At 41.6% G+C, this 17,613-nt stretch overlaps 1 protein-coding gene across 3 annotated transcripts in view; it reads right to left on the bottom strand.

Annotated features, from left to right (window-relative positions):
- The window catches only part of LOC132899527 (kinesin light chain 1-like), a 60,969-nt gene extending 43,356 nt beyond the window's left edge, over positions 1-17,613 (bottom strand). For 2 of the 3 annotated variants that reach the window (XM_060941493.1, XM_060941495.1), the window contains exons 1-3: positions 17,469-17,613; positions 1,495-1,750; positions 921-1,151 (exon numbers count right to left, since the gene is read on the bottom strand). In XM_060941493.1, the coding sequence (XP_060797476.1) occupies positions 921-1,151; positions 1,495-1,743 (480 nt within the window). In that variant the 5' untranslated portion in view covers positions 1,744-1,750; positions 17,469-17,613. Of the gene's footprint in view, positions 1-920; positions 1,152-1,494; positions 1,751-6,150; positions 6,167-17,468 lie in introns of those variants that run through there. The other variant, XM_060941494.1, reaches the window with a different exon arrangement.

Genomic DNA, 17,613 nt, shown 5'->3' with positions numbered 1-17,613 from the left:
AGATCACATGGATAAGCCAGAAGGCTATTGGAAAAATGCTTTGTGGACAGAGAAGAACAAAATAGAACTTTTTGGTTTATGTTTGGAGAAAGGAAAATGCTGCATTCCAGCATAAGAATCTTATCCCACTTGTGAAACATGCTGGTGGTAGTATCATGGTTTGGGCCTGTTTTGCTGCATCTGGGCCAGGACGGCTTGCCATCATTGATGGAACAATGAATTCTGAATTATACCAGCATATTCTAAAGGAAAACGTCAGGACATCTGTCCATGAACTGAATCTCAAGAAAAGGTGGGTCATGCAGCAAGACAACGACCCTAAGCACATAAGTCGTTCTACCAAAGAATGGTTAAAGAATAATAAATGTAATGTTTTGGAATGGCCAAGTCAAAGTCCTGACCTTAATCCAATCGAAATGTTGTGGAAGGACCTGAAGTGAGCAGGTCATGTGAGGAAACCCACCAACATCAGAGTTGAAGCTGTTCTGTATGGAGGAATGGACTAAAATTCCTCCAAGCCGGTGTGCAGGACTGATCAACAGTTACTGGAAATGTTTAGTTGCAGTTATTGCTGCACAAGGGGGTCACACCAGATACTGAAAGCAAAGGTTCACATACTTTTGCCACTCACAGATATGTAATATTGGATCATTTTCCTCAATAAATGACCAAGTATATTATTTTTGTCTCATTTGCTAAACTGGGTTCTCTTTATCTACTTTTAGGACTTGTGTAAAAATCTTTTTTTTTATGCAGAAATAGAGAAAATTCTAAAGTGTTCACAAACTTTCAAGCACCACTGTATACTATAATATGAAACTAACAAATGGTGTGCATTTTCCTGTTGCCCTTTTGTCAAAAGCTAGTAAAAAGCTGACTGCTTTCGAAGCATTGTGTGGGAGAGAGTGTGTAGGTTCTACCTCTGGCAAGGTTTCCTGGCCATACTTCTTGAGCTGGTTCATGAACTCCAGGTGCTTCTTCTCCTCCTCTACTTGGGCTAAGCTCTGCTCACACTTCTGCAGTTTCTGCTGCACATTGTTCAGTTCATCGCACAGCCACTTGTTCTCCTGGCCAAGCCGACGCACCTGAGCTCGTAGCTTCTGTTTCTCTGATTCCACTGCACTCAGGTGGGCAGCCAGAGCCGTCATTACCTGCAAGGGGAACACACAAACAACTCAGAGGTGTTTATGCACAACATAGAGATGTCTGTTAATGTATCCGTTAATCCAAAAAGGTAACTTATTTGATTGATCATTTTGATTAGATCACTTTGGGAATGCCCATTGAGAAACAAATTCTATTTCCTTAGATTCATTCTATCTATTTCCTTAGATACATTCAACAATTCACAACCTCATCTCCACTAAGAGCAAGCTGAGTGCTATTTCATTTTTTTTATACCCCTGTCCTGTTTTTATGTCTGTGTTTTGTTTTTTTGTCTTTGTCTAACCCTAGGATCCAAACCTGCTCTAATTGCTTCACTTCTTTCCTTACCTCTGCCTCCTCCAGGCCGAGCTCAATCATCTCCACAGACTTGTGCAGAAGTGAGGATTTCTCATGCACCAGGCCAGCCTCCTCATCCTTGTTCAAGCACTTGATGGTCTCCATCAGACTGTGCAGCATGACATTGTGGTCGCTCTTCAGTGCCTCTAGGCCTTGGATCACCATCTTGGTTTTGGAGATGATCTGCTCCTGTGTTAGTCTCTCAAGCTTCTCCTCACAGCAGAACACCATGGTGGACATGCTCCCACTGGAACAGTTTAAAGAAAATTGAGTGATGACTTCACAAATATTTTTAGAAGTATAACATGATATGACCATGTGGCAGCAGGGGCGTGGTCAAGCGTCAATTTGTGAATGGAGGGCGGGGCCAGGGAAGGTGAGTGGCAAAGTGATCACACCTGTTGTCAGTTGATGTTGTGCGTCTGTTCCACAGTGATGACAGAGTGGTGAAAAGTATGGGGAGAGTGATGAGGTGGTTGTCTCCTGACTGGATCTTGTGTGTTTGTGTGCATCGGAAATAACTTAAGTTGAAAAGCTAGTGAGAATAATGAAAAGTGACTGTGTTTGACATCATTACCTGCCTGTCTGTCCTTCAGTGTTCCACCCACGTTCAGGGACATAAAACAGACCAATAATACTACATTGTGATTAGTATACTGTATTGCGAGATTATATTGCTACATATTGTGATATTAATACATGCAATGCATGTCACAATCAATGTAGTCTGTCATTTGTAGAAGTATTTCTAGGCTATATTTCTAAAAATGCACACTCTAAAATTATCTTGGGTCTCTCAGAAATCTAAGAAAAAGAATAAACAACAAACTTAGCTTTAAAACTTAGTTTTAAAGGGGACGTGCCATGGAAACAGTTTGTTGTTTGGTGTAGTTTTTGAAATAAGATACGTCAACGTGACTTGGGGACACACTAGGCCTTTCAAATTGGACTGTTACTTTCCCAGTCTTTCATGGCCACAGAAAGAAAACAGGTGGAGAGAATAAGCCTGTTACAAAAGTGCAAGCTTCTTACGTAGAATCTCCTCATTTTTTTTTGGTACCACCCCTCATTTAATATCCATGAAGGAGATGGAGAGATGCCAACTCTATTGGAATTGACTGCCAGTCCAATAACCATAAGTAAAATGTATTGATGTGAACTCCCATAAACACACATTACCACGTACGATACAAATGTTACCACAAGTTCTCTTTTACCACTTCAGGCAGTTAGCTGTTACTAGTTCCGGTTAGCTTAGCAGGGTAGCTTACCCAATGTTAGGGATGTGATGGGGCACACCAGCTACAGTGGGGCAAAAAAGTATTTAGTCAGCCACCAATTGTGCAAGTTCTCCCACTTAAAAAGATGAGAGAGGCCTGTAATTTTCATCATAGGTACACTTCAACTATGAGAGACAGAATGGGGCGAAAGAATCCAGGAAATCACATTGTAGGATTTTTAATGAATTAATTGGTAAATTCCTCAGTAAAATAAGTATTTGGTCACCTACAAACAAGCAAGATTTCTGGCTCTCACAGACCTGTAACAACTTCTTTAAGAGGCTCCTCTGTCCTCCACTCATTACCTGTATTAATGGCACCTGTTTGAACTCGTTATCAGTATAAAAGACACCTGTCCACAACCTCAAACAGTCACACTCCAAACTCCACTATGGCCAAGACCAAAGAGCTGTCAAAGGACACCAGAAAAAAAAAATTGTAGACCTGCACCAGGCTGGGAAGACTGAATCTGCAATAGGTAAGCAGCTTGGTGTGAAGAAATCAACTGTGGGAGCAATTATTAGAAAATGGAAGACATACAAGACCGCTGATAATCTCCCTCGATCTGGGGCTCCACGCAAGATCTCACCCCGTGGGGTCAAAATGATCACAACAACGGTGACCAAAAATCCCAGAACCATGCGGGGGGACCTAGTGAATGACCTGCAGAGAGCTGGGACCAAAGTAACAAAGGCCACCATCAGTAACACACTACACCACCAGGGACTCAAATCCTGCAGTGCCAGATGTGTCCCCCTGCTTAAGCCAGTACATGTACAGGCCCGTCTAAAGTTTGCTAGAGAGCATTTGGATGATCCAGAAGAGGACTGGGAGAATGTCATATGGTCAGATGAAACCAAAATAGAACTTTTTGGTAAAAACTCAACTTGTCGTGTTTGGAGGAGAAAGAATGCTGAGTTGCATCCAAAGAACACCATACCTACTGTGAAGCATGGGGGTGGAAACATCATGCTTTGGGGCTGTTTTTCTGCAAAGGGACCAGGACGACTGATCCGTGTAAAGGAAAGAATGAATGGGGCCATGTATCATGAGATTTTGAGTGAAAACCTCCTTCCATCAGCAAGGGCATTGAAGATGAAACGTGGCTGGGTCTTTCAGCATGACAATGATCCCAAACACACCACCCGGGCAACGAAGGAGTGGCTTCGTAAGAAGCATTTCAAGGTCCTGGAGTGGCCTAGCCAGTCTCCAGATCTCAACCCCATAGAAAATCTTTGGAGGGAGTTGAAAGTCCGTGTTGCCCAGCGACAGCCCCAAAACATCACTGCTCTAGAGGAGATCTGCATGGAGGAATGGGCCAAAATACCAGCAACAGTGTGTGAAAACCTTGTGAAGACTTACAGAAAACGTTTGACCTCTGTCATTGCCAACAAAGTATTGAGATGAACTTTTATTGACCAAATATTTATTTTCCACCATAATTTGCAAATAAATTCTTTAAAAATCAGACAATGTGATTTTCTGGATTTTTTTTTCTCATTTTGTCTCTCATAGTTGAGGTATACCTATGATGAAAATTACAGGCCTCTCTCATATTTTTAAGTGGGAGAACTTGCACAATTGGTGACTGACTAAATACTTTTTTGCCCCACTGTATGTAAATATTATATGGATAAAATTTTGGGAAAATTTGTTTTATATGTACACAAGTATCTGAATGTCTTCATAAAAATAGTAATATGAAGACCGCAGCAAAACAATTCTTTGGGCGTGGCTGACAGAGTTCTTGTTTATCCTTGAAAAAGCTGTGGCACAGCAGTTATGCTTATATTTACATAGGAATAGCATCCATGAAATGTATCAGTCAGGATTTAGACCTAATCATAGCACAGAGACAGCTCTGGTTAAAGTAAGTAAACGACCTACTGTTGGCGTCTGATCAGGGCTGTGTCTCGCTGCTTGTGTTGCTTGACCTTAGTGCAGCATTTGATACCATTGATCATTCCATCCTTCTGGATAGACTAGAAAATGTTGTGGGAGTTAAGGGAACAGCCCTCTCCTGGCTCAGGTCTTATTTAACTGATCGCTATCAGTATGTTGATGTAAGTGGTGATTTTTCTAGACATACTGAAGTAAAGTTTGGTGTTCCACAAGGTTCTGTCTTGGGTCCACTGCTTTTTTCTTTATATATGTTACGTCTGGGTGATATTATTCGTAAACATTGTATTATTTTCCACTGTTGTGCTGATGACACTTAATAGAATTGAGGAATGTGTGAAGGACATTAGACACTGGATGCTTATTAACTTCCTTCTGCTTAACTCTGACAAGACTGAAGTACTTGTACTAGGACCACATGCAGCTAGAAGTAAATTTTCTGATTACACAGTAACTCTGGATGGCCTTTCTGTTTCTTCACGTGCAGCAGTAAAAGACCTCGGAGTGATTATTGACCCCAGTCTTTCATTCGAAACTCACATTGATAACATTACCTGGATAGCTTTCTTTCATCTCACAAATATTGCTAAGATAAGAAATTTAATGTCACTACATGACGTGGAAAAACTAGTTCATGCTTTCGTTACCTCCAGGTTGGATTATTGTAATGCCTTACTGTCTGGATGTTCCAATAAGTGCATAAACAAGCTCCAGTTAGTTCAAAATGCAGCAGCAAGAGTCCTTACTAGAACTAGAAAATATGACCACATCACGCCTGTCTTATCCACACTGCATTGGCTCCCAATCAAATTTCGTATTGATTATAAAATACTACTATTGACCTTTAAAGCACTGAATGATCTTGCACCACAGTACCTGAGTGAACTTCTGGTCCTTTATGACCTGCCATGCCTACTTAGCCTGCACCTTTTGATCTATCTGCTGGCACCTCATATAGTGAAGGCTACATCAGGGGGCAGAGCCTTTTCTTACAAAGCCCCACAGTTATGGAACAGCCTTCAAGTAATGTTCAGGAATCAGACACAGTCTCAGCGTTTAAGTCTAGGCTGAAAACATATCTGTTTAGTCAAGCCTTGTGTTAATGGTGTTTATGAGGTAAAGGTGTAGATCTGGAGGGTCCTCAGATATAGTGTTTTGGTAAACTGGGATGTATGGATGCTGTCAGTCCCCACTCGCTTGCTCACTTGAGTTTGTTGATAGTGTAGTGGCTGCTGCTTTATGTCCCGGGGCTCCCTCGTGCCTGTGTTACCTTCTGGCTCTCCCCTTTTAGTTATGCTGTCATAGTTAGTTGCTGGAGTCCCTGCTTGTACTCAGTGCAATATGTATACTGTTCCTACTTATTCAGGTGACATTGGGCATACCTAACAACCTGTGTTTTCTCTCTCTCGTGCTCCCCCCCAATCTGTCCCTCTGAGTTACATGTCAATCCTGAGATCGAGATCCTGACCTCTTCTGCTCCTCGGACCTGCCTGATCCATCCTGGTGCCCTGTGTCTGGTTGGAGTCTCATCGCATCGCTCCTGTGGAGGACGGCCCCATATGGACAGTTGAAAGTCACACCTGGAGGACGCTCTGGACACTTACAGTAATGCTTTTATGGCTGAGGACTACAGTTGACTTGCTAACTTTAGGACTGCAGTTTTCATGAACAGTTTTGCACTCAAGTTTCCATCAATGAAGAGTTTATAACATCAATGAAACTGACTTCATGTTAAAACTGTCAATGTTATAGTCATGTTGTCTGTTGTTGCCCAAATGAGGATGGGTTCCCTTTTGAGTCTGGTTCCTCTCGAGGTTTCTTCCTCATGTCATCTGAGGGAGTTTTTCCTTGCCACCGTCGCCACAGGCTTGCTCATTGGGGATAGATTAGGGATAAAATTAGCTCATGTTTTAAGTCGTTCAAATTCTGCGAAGCTGCTTTGCGACAATGTTTATTGTTAAAAGCGCTATACAAATAAACTTGACTTGACTTGTTTAAATATGTTAGCCAATCAGAGTGAATCTATTTACATACTTAAACGCACAGCCGCAAAATCAGCTTGTATTCCTATAGAGTTTTCATACCATGCTGAAACAATATGAAAAAAAAAGAACCAAGGCTTTTTGAAAAGTATCTCCAGAGAAAAATATTAAATAATTTAAAAGTTTATAGCATGTCCACTTTAAACTTTGAGCTCAGACCTTACAGGAAAGTTAGTAGCTGCAAAGTCCAAGTTCACATTAAAAATATATATATATTCCTTAGCCCAAAGGCATATTTTACACTGTGGACACTAGCTGTATAGAACCACCACTTTTTGTGAAAGTGTAGTCTGTTTTTATATAAAAATTCTCACCTGAAACTGGGCCAACCATGTTTTAAAAATTTATTGCTGTGAAATCCATTCTAAAGTCATTTACATTTAAAAAAGCTATGCTTTACCTGTGGCGGTCATAAAGATAATCAGCCTGTATGGTTGCATTCTTTTTTTTTCTAATGGCTCTCAGTGAAGACAGTATTTAGGCAATGAAAAGCATGTACAGTATTTAACACTTCCATATCATTCCATGAATTGTGAATGGTTTCTAAAACTGGTGTGGGTTTGGAAGTGGGTGGCATGTTGGTGAGCTCCGTTACTGAAGTTTCAGACCTTTCAACTATATGCAGATAGGTGAATTGAATATGTTAAATTTGGCATCCCATATTGGGGTGAATTCTCCTTTCCTTGTGCTCAGTGTTCCTGGGATAAGCTCTAGATCCACTGTGACCCTGAGCAGAATAAAACAGTTACTGAAGCTGAAGAAACGAATGACTGAAATGGATGTGCATCTTGAAGTATGTTTAAAGTAAAACACTTTTGGTGCACTTTCAGATCTTATTTGTCATTGATCACGCAAGTGTTTTTGTCCCATCTTTCTTATTCTTATTGCCTCTCTTATCAAAGCACACTTCTCCTCCTTAGTATTGCCTGTGTAACACACTCACATGGTTGAAGCCTGAAAGGTTTTCGCAAGATTAAAATCCCTGCAGTTCAACATTAACCAAAAACGGTCATAAACCTTTAACTAAACTGTTAACAATTCAAAGCGTAATCTATCCAAACAGTCACAACAGTGATGGAACTGACCGTCCTTTAACGTTCACTCACATGATGCAATAAATGTTGGAAAGGTGACATTAAGGATTCAGAGAGAAGTCAGGACACGTTTTATAATATTTGCCAAATTTCTCTTCACATTATGCCAACTTTAATAAAACATCTGCTCAGAGGAGGGACTCTGTGGCTGCCCCAGGTGTCTCTATACTCACCTGTTCATTTATAATATTTATAACCTTCCCCTCATTCTCTTGCATTCTAGCCTAGTGCATGTATTGAGGTGTGGCTTTGGAGAGAACATCAAAATAAGGGACTGTAATTGAGGGTTGACGTTCAAAACAACGTCTCTCCAAATTACTAGGTATTATATTACTAGGCAGCAATCTAAGAACACACAAAACAAACGTATTAAAATTGCAATCTCAATTCATTTCTCAATGCAATTCAATTCATGAACAGCATTGATTCTGCAGCATTTGCACCCATGCGACCCCTGCATAAAACGGAGTGCCACTGTTCCTTCTTTGTTGTGAACACACACACACACACACCTGAAGCACTGTGACTGTAGAGAAAAAAAACAGGAGAAACAGCGTTGGAAAGCTGTGAGTGAATTTTAAAATGTCCCACTCACTCACTTACAGTGAGAAAGAAAAGATTTGCCCTAATTGAATGCAAGTACTGAATATTAAGTTAGCAATTACAAAACACAGAAAGACTAATGTATGAACTGAACACATGAACTGTGGGAAGCCATGACCTAATGGTTAGAGAAGCAGCTTTGGGACCAAAAGGTAGCTTGTTCAATTCCCTGGACCAGCAGAAATGGCTGAAGTGCCCTTGAGCAAGGTATCTAACCCCCCAACTGCTCCCCAGGCTGCCCCCCAGGCTGCTCTGGGGGTGTTGGATGTCGCTCTGGATAACAGCGTCTGCTAAATGTCATTAATGTAATGAAATGAACAAATAAGCTGAGCGAATCATGGTGACGTGTCTGCGCTATCAAAACTTGCCGGTGATGCATTACCAGGCCAGTTGTTTCCACATAATAATCTGGCTTGCAGAAAAGTGTACATTTATACAAAATGTACACTTTTTTGCAAGTTGTGTTGCAAATTACATATACAGTGCTAGGAGACATATTCAGTGAAAAGTCCAGCCCTTTCTGGACATTAAAGATTAATATAATTTAGCAGAGGGCGGTACGGTGGTGTAGTGGTTAGCACTGTCGCCTCACAGCAAGAAGGTCCGGGTTCGAGCCCCGTGGCCGGCGAGGGCCCTTCTGTGTGGAGTTTGCATGTTCTCCCCGTGTCCGCGTGGGTTTCCTCCGGGTGCTCCGGTTTCCCCCACTGTCCAAAGACATACAGGTTAGGTTAACTGGTGACTCTAAATTGACCGTAGGTGTGAATGTGAGTGTGAATGGTTGTCTGTGTCTGTGTGTCAGCCCTGTGATGACCTGGCGACTTGTCCAGGGTGTACCCCGCCTTTCGCCTGTAGTCAGCTGGGATAGGCTCCAGCTTGCCTGCGACCCTGGAGAACAGGATAAAGCGGCTAGAGATAATGAGATGAGATAATTTAGCAGATTCTTCTTTTTCATGTACCATCAACTTAGCTCCACCCTTCGAACATATTGGGTACCTTGGTAATCTAAATTACAAAAAATCCAATGTGTAAGGTGTTCAATCCTTATGTATGGCAATGTATCACAATTTTCTACTGGAGGCTTTATATACACCATAAGGAACAAGTTCAGTCTGGTCTAAGGACCTGAAACTGGATCACAAGGTTTTGTTTTGTTTTTTTGAGAGTTGTGTATCGGAAACATTCAATATATGGTATCTTTAAAAAACCCAAATCTTCAGTTGCGAAACAACTGCAGAAAAACTGTTAGACAACTGATGGAATCCTCCACACGCTACAGACAAGCACCAAAGGACGTTTTATTTGCTGGATTATTTCAATGGACCCAAATCCATGGTGTCCAATCACCAACTATTGAAGCTTGACAGAACATGTTCTTTTCAGTAAAGTCTTTATTTGATACCTGCTGATGGATAAAGGTATTTATCTATTTGTGTAGAATATGTGTAATTGCTGTCATACAATTGCTGTTGTGTAAAATAAAATTATTGTGCTAATAATAAATGAATATGTTTATATGTTAATATCTCATTGAAAAACTGCTTCCCTTTTTTATCAAGAGGAGCTGAACCTTAAAGAGAAGATTTTTCTTAGTAATGAACTAAATTCATCCTATGGCACATGTCACAGTGAAAAATGCAATAAGTGAAAACTGAGTGTAACTTATCGAGAGAATAAGCAGTTCTCGTTTTCTGGACCTGAACTTTCACCTTTGTAAATTAAACCAGAGGAAATGCTTGGAAACTTCACCGATGTTCATGAGTCATGGGAAATGATGACATTTTATTATTAGGAAGATATATACGAGCAGTAATGCCAGGCTGTTACGTGTATCTGTGTCCTTTTCTTTTTATTAGTTGTAATTATCTCTAAGTGAAATTAACATACGACAGCATATTGGGGTCAGTGAAGGTTTAAAAAACACAGAGCTCATCTCATCTCATCTCATTATCTGTAGCCGCTTTATCCTTCTACAGGGTCACAGGCAAGCTGGAGCCTATCCCAGCTGACTATGGGTGAAAGGCGGGGTACACCCTGGACAAGTCACCAGGTCATCACAGGGCTGACACATAGACACAGACAACCATTCACATTCACACCTACGGTCAATTTAGAGTCACCAGTTAACCTAACCTGCATGTCTTTGGACTGTGGGGGAAACCGGAGCACCCGGAGGAAACCCACGCGGACACGGGGAGAACATGCAAACTCCACACAGAAAGGCCCTCGCCGGCCATGGGGCTCGAACCAAGGACCTTCTTGCTGTGAGGCGACAGCGCTAACCACTACACCACCTTGCCGCCCCAAAGTCAGAAATTTATGAGAAAAAAATCAGATATTCTCTGAGATTATAAAGTCGTACATTTGCGAGACAAAACTCAGAAATCCTGAGATTATTATTGTTCTTTTTTTTTTTTTTAGTGTTCCACCTGATGGCAGGTCCAGCTCTGACATCCATCAGAGTTTCTAGGGAACATTACAGTAGTGGTTTTCTGTTGCCTTCTACTGAATTATCATAGAGGTTTTCTCCTCTCAACCATTCACACCTATGGACAATTTAGAGTAGCCAGTTAATAACTGCATTCATTTTTTTTTGCAGTCCGGTTTCCATCAAATCGTGCGCTCTGATTGGCTCGCAAGCGGTCCGGAATCCTACGATATAGACCCCGGTTACGGACCTTTGGCGACTCACTCGTTCACAACAGCAACAAACATAGAAGCAATTTTTTGTCAACATTTATTTTCGCATTTCTCAGTATAATAGCATTAATTTTACAGCATGAATAGCGATAACGACAGTGTTCACAGCGAAAGCGAGTTTTACTACCCTGATGAAGACGAAATAAAAGAAAACATTTCAGGAGAAATCCAGTAGTATATTGAGGAGCAAAGGGCAGAAAATACAACAAAAAAGACGACCTACGACCTCAATGTCTTTGAGAAGTTCTGTCGAAACCTAAATGAAGGTCGAAAGATGGAAGACATACAGTACCTGGCGAAGAACTAAACATGTTGCTGTGCAACTTTTTCATGTCTGCAATAAAGAAAAATGGCGATGTGTACGAGCCGTCCTCGCTCATGTCTTTCCAGACAAGTATCCAGCGCTATCTGAAGCAGGTTTGTTCTAAATATGGTTTCCCTTTCGGGCGCTCTCATTTTCTGTTAGAATTTGGTAAAGAAAAAAATATATATATATATTATTTACCAGCTTAAGGTTGGTCCGTATTGTGAAATACCATGACCTTGGCCTTGAAAATACTGACCTCGGCCCAGAGGCCTCGGTCAGTATTTTCAAGACCTCAGTCACAGTATTTCACAATACGGACCTCCCAGCTGGTAAATAATATATATGTCTTTGGGGGAAACCGGAGCACCCAAAGGAAACCCATGCAGACACGGGGAGAACATACAAGCTACACACAGAAAGGACCTCCCCATCTGCCAGACACTGGGCTCTAACCCAGAACCTTCTTGCTGTGAGGCGACAGTGCTAACCACTACACCGCTGTGCCACCCATTCCAGGATTACATAGTCACAAAGTTACGAGAAAAAACTTGGAAACATAGTGCTTTTTTGTCAAGGAACCAGATCGCTTCACTTTGCCAGACTGGATCAACGTCATCATACCACAGACACCACGGCTGAGCTGAAAGTTATCGGAGACGGAGTCTTTCCTTCACACAATTCAATATAAAAGAATAAATTGCTAAGAGATTTTCAACTGCATTTCCCAGAATGCATTGAAACCAGGAAGCAAAACCCGAGTGTTCTTTTTTTCTCGTAAATTTGTGACTTCTTAATCTTAGAATTTCTGAGAATTATTTTATTTATTTTCCTCCTGTCCCCCAGCTCTGTTGGCCCTAATAGGCCATCATATTGATCAACATGAAACAGAATGCAAATCTTTCTTGTTTAGAACTAGAGTATCTTTTCAAGCATCAAAATACAACAAATGCCACTCATTTCCTATTTTTTGTGACTCTCTGATTCAGCAGCCTATACAATTGATTTTACCTCAATGTCATAAGACCTGAGCTCATGAGCAAAGGTGGAGAATCTGAGAGACAGAAACATTGACCAAAGAGATATAAAGGTGAGCAACTTATTAGCTAGCTGTTTTGAAATTCAAATTCAAACAAATTCAGCCCCTCCCTTCAGAAAGTCCATGCAAAGCCATGCTGCCTAAACACTTAAATGCTTGTGTAAGGCAGACACTTTTCAATTTGCTCCGATATTTCTGTAAAGGGTGGCACGGTGGTGTAGTGGTTAGCGCTGTCGCCTCACAGCAAGAAGGTCCGGGTTCAAGCCCCGTGGTCGGCGAGGGCCTTTCTGTGTGGAGTTTGCATGTTCTCCCCGTGTCCGCGTGGGTTTCCTCCGGGTGCTCCGGTTTCCCCCACAGTCCAAAGACATGCAGGTTAGGTTAACTGGTGACTCTAAATTGACCGTAGGTGTGAATGTGAGTGTGAATGGTTGTCTGTGTCTATGTGTCAGCCCTGCGATGACCTGGTGACTTGTCCAGGGTGTACCCCGCCTTTCGCCCGTAGTCAGCTGGGATAGGCTCCAGCTTGCCTGTGACCCTGTAGAACAGGATAAAGCGGCTAGAGATCATGAGATGAGATTTCTGTAAAGTAGCCTCTTTCAGCTGTTTTAATTTCCATTTGATCTGATATGCACATTCTTTTATATCTCATCTCATTATCTGTAGCCACTTTATCCTGTTCTACAGGGTCGCAGGCAAGCTGGAGCCTATCCCAGCTGACTACGGGTGAAAGGCGGGGTACACCCTGGACAAGTCGCCAGGTCATCACAGGGCTGACACATAGACACAGACAACCATTCACACTCACATTCACACCTACGGTCAATTTAGAGTCACCAGTTAACCTAACCTGCATGTCTTTGGACTGTGGGGGAAACCGGAGCACCCGGAGGAAACCCACGCGGACACGGGGAGAACATGCAAACTCCACACAGAAAGGCCCTCGCCGGCCACGGGGCTCGAACCCGGACCTTCTTGTTGTGAGGCGACAGTGCTAACCACTACACCACCGTGCCGCCCACATTCTTTTATATTAATAAAAGAATCCTCTTAGTCTCTGCATTGTGGTATGAATTTGAGTATTGTGACAGCTCTAGTACCAAGTCATCAAGAACACTGAGTACCTTCAACAAGCAAGGAATAGCAAAATATATATACACTTAAATACACTCACCAGCAACCATTAGGAGCTATTAGGAACACCTATACACCTGCTGTTTTATGCAGTTTTCTAATCAGTTAATCTTTGGTAGCAGCACAATGCAAAAATCATGCAGATACAAATCAAGAGTTTCAGTTAACGTTCACTTCAAACATTAGAATGGGAAAAATTGTGATGCCTGTAACTTTCACTGTGGCAGGGGTGTTGGTTTGAGCCAGATGGACTGGTTTGAGTATTTCAGAAACTGCTGATCTCCTCGGGTTTTCACACACAACAGTCTCTAGAGTTTAAATAGAATGGTGCCAAAAACAAAAAACACTGAGTGAACGACAGATCTGTGGGTGGAAATGCCTTATTGATAAGAGAGCTCAGAGGAAAATGGCCAGATTGGTTTGAGCTGCCAGGAAAGATAGAGCAACTCATAGCATCTCAGCAAGCAACAGCAGAAGGCCACACTGGGCTCCACTCTTGCCAACTAATAAACAGGAATCTTAGAGTCAAGAACAAGTTCCTAATAAAGTGGCCAGTGATTGTGCATATATTCAACAGTTATTCCATGAAATTGAGTTGTACATGAGCTGATAGCCAAGGTGCGTAACACTGAGTTGGCTGTAAGCCATGTATGACCAGATTGAGTGGAATAACTGTTTTATTCTATCCATATTCACTGGATTTTGAGAAACAGAGCATTTTTATCCATCCATCCATTATCTGTAGCCGCTTATCCTGTTCTACAGGGTCGCAGGCAAGCTGGAGCCTATCCCAGCTGACTATGGGTGAGAGGTGGGGTACGCCCTGGACAAGTCGCCAGGTCATCACAGGGCTGACACATAGACACAGACAACCATTCACACTCACATTCACACTTACGGTCAATTTAGAGTCACCAGTTAACCTAACCTGCATGTCTTTGGACTGTGGGGGAAACCGGAGCACCCAGAGGAAACCCACACGGACACGGGGAGAACATGCAAACTCCACACAGAAAGGCCCTCGCCGGCCACGGGGCTCAAACCCGGACCTTCTTGCTGTGAGGTGACAGTGCTAACCACTACACTACCGTGCCGCCCATCAGAGCATTTTTCATCTCATCTCATCTCATTATCTCTAGCCACTTTATCCTGTTCTACAGGGTCGCAGGCAAGCTGGAGCCTATCCCAGCTGACTACGGGCGAAAGGCGGGGTACACCCTGGACAAGTCGCCAGGTCATCACAGGGCTGACACATAGACACAGACAACCATTCACACTCACATTCACACCTACGCTCAATTTAGAGTCACCAGTTAACCTAACCTGCATGTCTTTGGACTGTGGGGGAAACCGGAGCACCCGGAGGAAACCCACGCGGACACGGGGAGAACATGCAAACTCCACACAGAAAGGCCCTCGTTGGCCACGGGGCTCGAACCCGGACCTTCTTGCTGTGAGGCGACAGTGCTAACCACTACACCACCGTACCGCCATTGCAAATCATATTGGATAAAAATAATATATGTAAGGATCTGTAGTTCATGGTGAGGCTAACCTGGTTCTTTCTAATTACAAATCATCCAACACACACAGTGAAGATCCTATGTGAACATACATTACACGATACAGATTAGATATCTATCAGAAATGCAAAAAAAAAAGTATACACATTCAGTCATTTTACTTCCAAAAATATGCTTCATTTGTAATTCGATAAGGAATAAAACCTGACAGCTGGTTACTAGCAGAAAGTTAATTATTTATTGTGCTTATACTACAGCAATTTGCCAACAGTAATCACACATTATAATTTTTATACCTGTTGCTGTGGAATGTCAGTGACACGAGTTAGTTCCTGTTATAACTTACATTGCAGCAGCTATAAAAAAAAAAAAACTTCCTTCACCAGCCTTCTCTCTCCTGTTCTCTCTCAAAGTTAATACGACAAAAAAACAAAAAACAAAACTAAAATACAGGTTATCATGTTAATGAGAAACCACAAAGTTATCCATCCTATAGACTTTCTTGTGTTGGAAAATTTAAAGGAACAGCTTTACCTTTGACTGTTACAATCCATTAACACTGGACACTTTACCTTATCAACAATTTCACGTTTTTTTTTCTGTTTATGTAGCGTATCCACCATACAAGCCCCCGTGTGTTACTATAGAAATGGTAGCATATTCAAATGAGTGTATTAATATCGACCTGTGATTTGTCTTGGGTCTGGAACCCCTGTTAGAGCTGTGCTGTTATTTAAAAAATGAATCAACAACTTCAGAATTGAGAAATCGACAGTGCTGTGCTTTAAATGTGTATAATGAGTCGGAATTTTAAAAAAAAGCATATTTTATAAAAGCAGTTGCAGTTTTATCATATCCTGTAGTGCACACATACTACTAGCATTGTGTACAGGCCGGCCTCTGTCTTTACCTCTGATGATACTTTGGTCATAATAATCCCATATCTGACTCGTATCAGCTTTTGCTTACTAACACCAGGGCATAGTCCACCGTGTTATTACCTTCCAGAAAGCCCAATCCTGCTTCGTCATCACATAAACACAGACATGTCAAGCTCCATGAAAAGGCACTCAAAAAATTACCCTTGTAATTCACAGCAAATTATTCTCTCTGCTACACATACAAAGAAAACAATGGTATCAAAATATAAAAGACTTAATTTAAGCCATAATTTAACTTAAGAATATTAAGGGCTACACAATAAGACCAAAATAAGCAAATATATTCCGACACGTTGTGATTGGGATGTACCTTGCAAAGCATTAGACACTGATCAGTGAACTCTTGTTATGATATGGTTAAAAATAAGCCTGCGTTATTTTGACTGAAATAATTTGTGGTGATTGGATCATTTGAATGTTCTGATTCATTCATTTTGGTTCAGTTTGGTCATTTGCCACTTTAACTCGCGCTGTTTCAATATTGTAATGAGGTCCAACTCCTGACAGAAATTTTTCATGTATCTGTTCTATAAGCTCTTCCCCTTCCATCCTGCAGTGCAGGCTGGGTTTTTTTTTCATATTACTGTAAAAATTGTACATTGCCCCATACTTCATGTTTTGCCTAATATAGTCAACCATATTGGCCTTCTCAGTGTGAACGCACTCGAGATTACTCACAATATGATTAGTCCAAGAGTCAGACTACACGAATTCAGCCGGATTTTGACACGGTTTTGTTGTAGCTGACAAATTTCCAGTTTTGAGCCCAAATATGAATGTCAGGAACGACAAACAGTACTTATAGTGTGACATAATTGAAAAACAGCACTGTGGAATCTGGGATGCCCCATAACACCCCCACAAAAAGTGTAGCATGTCAGAATGTTTTGTATTTTCATGCCTAGTTTGACCACTCCTATGACATGTTCCTTCTGTAGCCATGACTGACGATTTCTTGGCCCTCCTCCCCAATGACACACAAGGACACGAATGATGGTTGGCTGGGGTCAACCTTGTGGTGTCACTAGTCTCCCAGACAAGACCTGGCCAGAATTTATGGCACTATGATTGCCTAATATGACACAGTGACCATTGTAAAAGACAAAAATATTATTTAGTCTGATCCCGGCATAAAGTAACGTATGTATGAGGTCTGAGATGCAGCTCTGGTAAACATGAACATGAAGAAAACATTCCGTATCTGGTTTTCTACCAGAAAATGTACAAATACCCCTTTATGAATAAAAATCTGAATTAGAATTAGTTAAAAAATTAATCAAACGTGAAGCTATTTTCATCTAGTGTTAGGAAGACTATTGAGTACATTTTGATTTAGAAGTATAAAGGTTTTTTGGCTATGGTTAACTTTGATCCATGTATGTGTTTAAGACTGTGAACACAAAGTAACATACCGGTTACACTTCACAGGTCAGCAGCTCAGGTTCAATAACAGCTCGTGTGTGTGTGTGTGTGTTAACGGCAGTCCTCTTGTGTACTGACATCCAGAAAATCCACCAACACAGAGGCAGAGCAGCAGCTCCAGCACGCGCAGTAGAC

The sequence above is a fragment of the Neoarius graeffei genome, chromosome 15, assembly GCF_027579695.1.
Source record: "Neoarius graeffei isolate fNeoGra1 chromosome 15, fNeoGra1.pri, whole genome shotgun sequence".
Lineage (NCBI taxonomy): Eukaryota > Metazoa > Chordata > Actinopteri > Siluriformes > Ariidae > Neoarius > Neoarius graeffei.
This window is presented reverse-complemented; position numbering and strand designations above follow the sequence as displayed.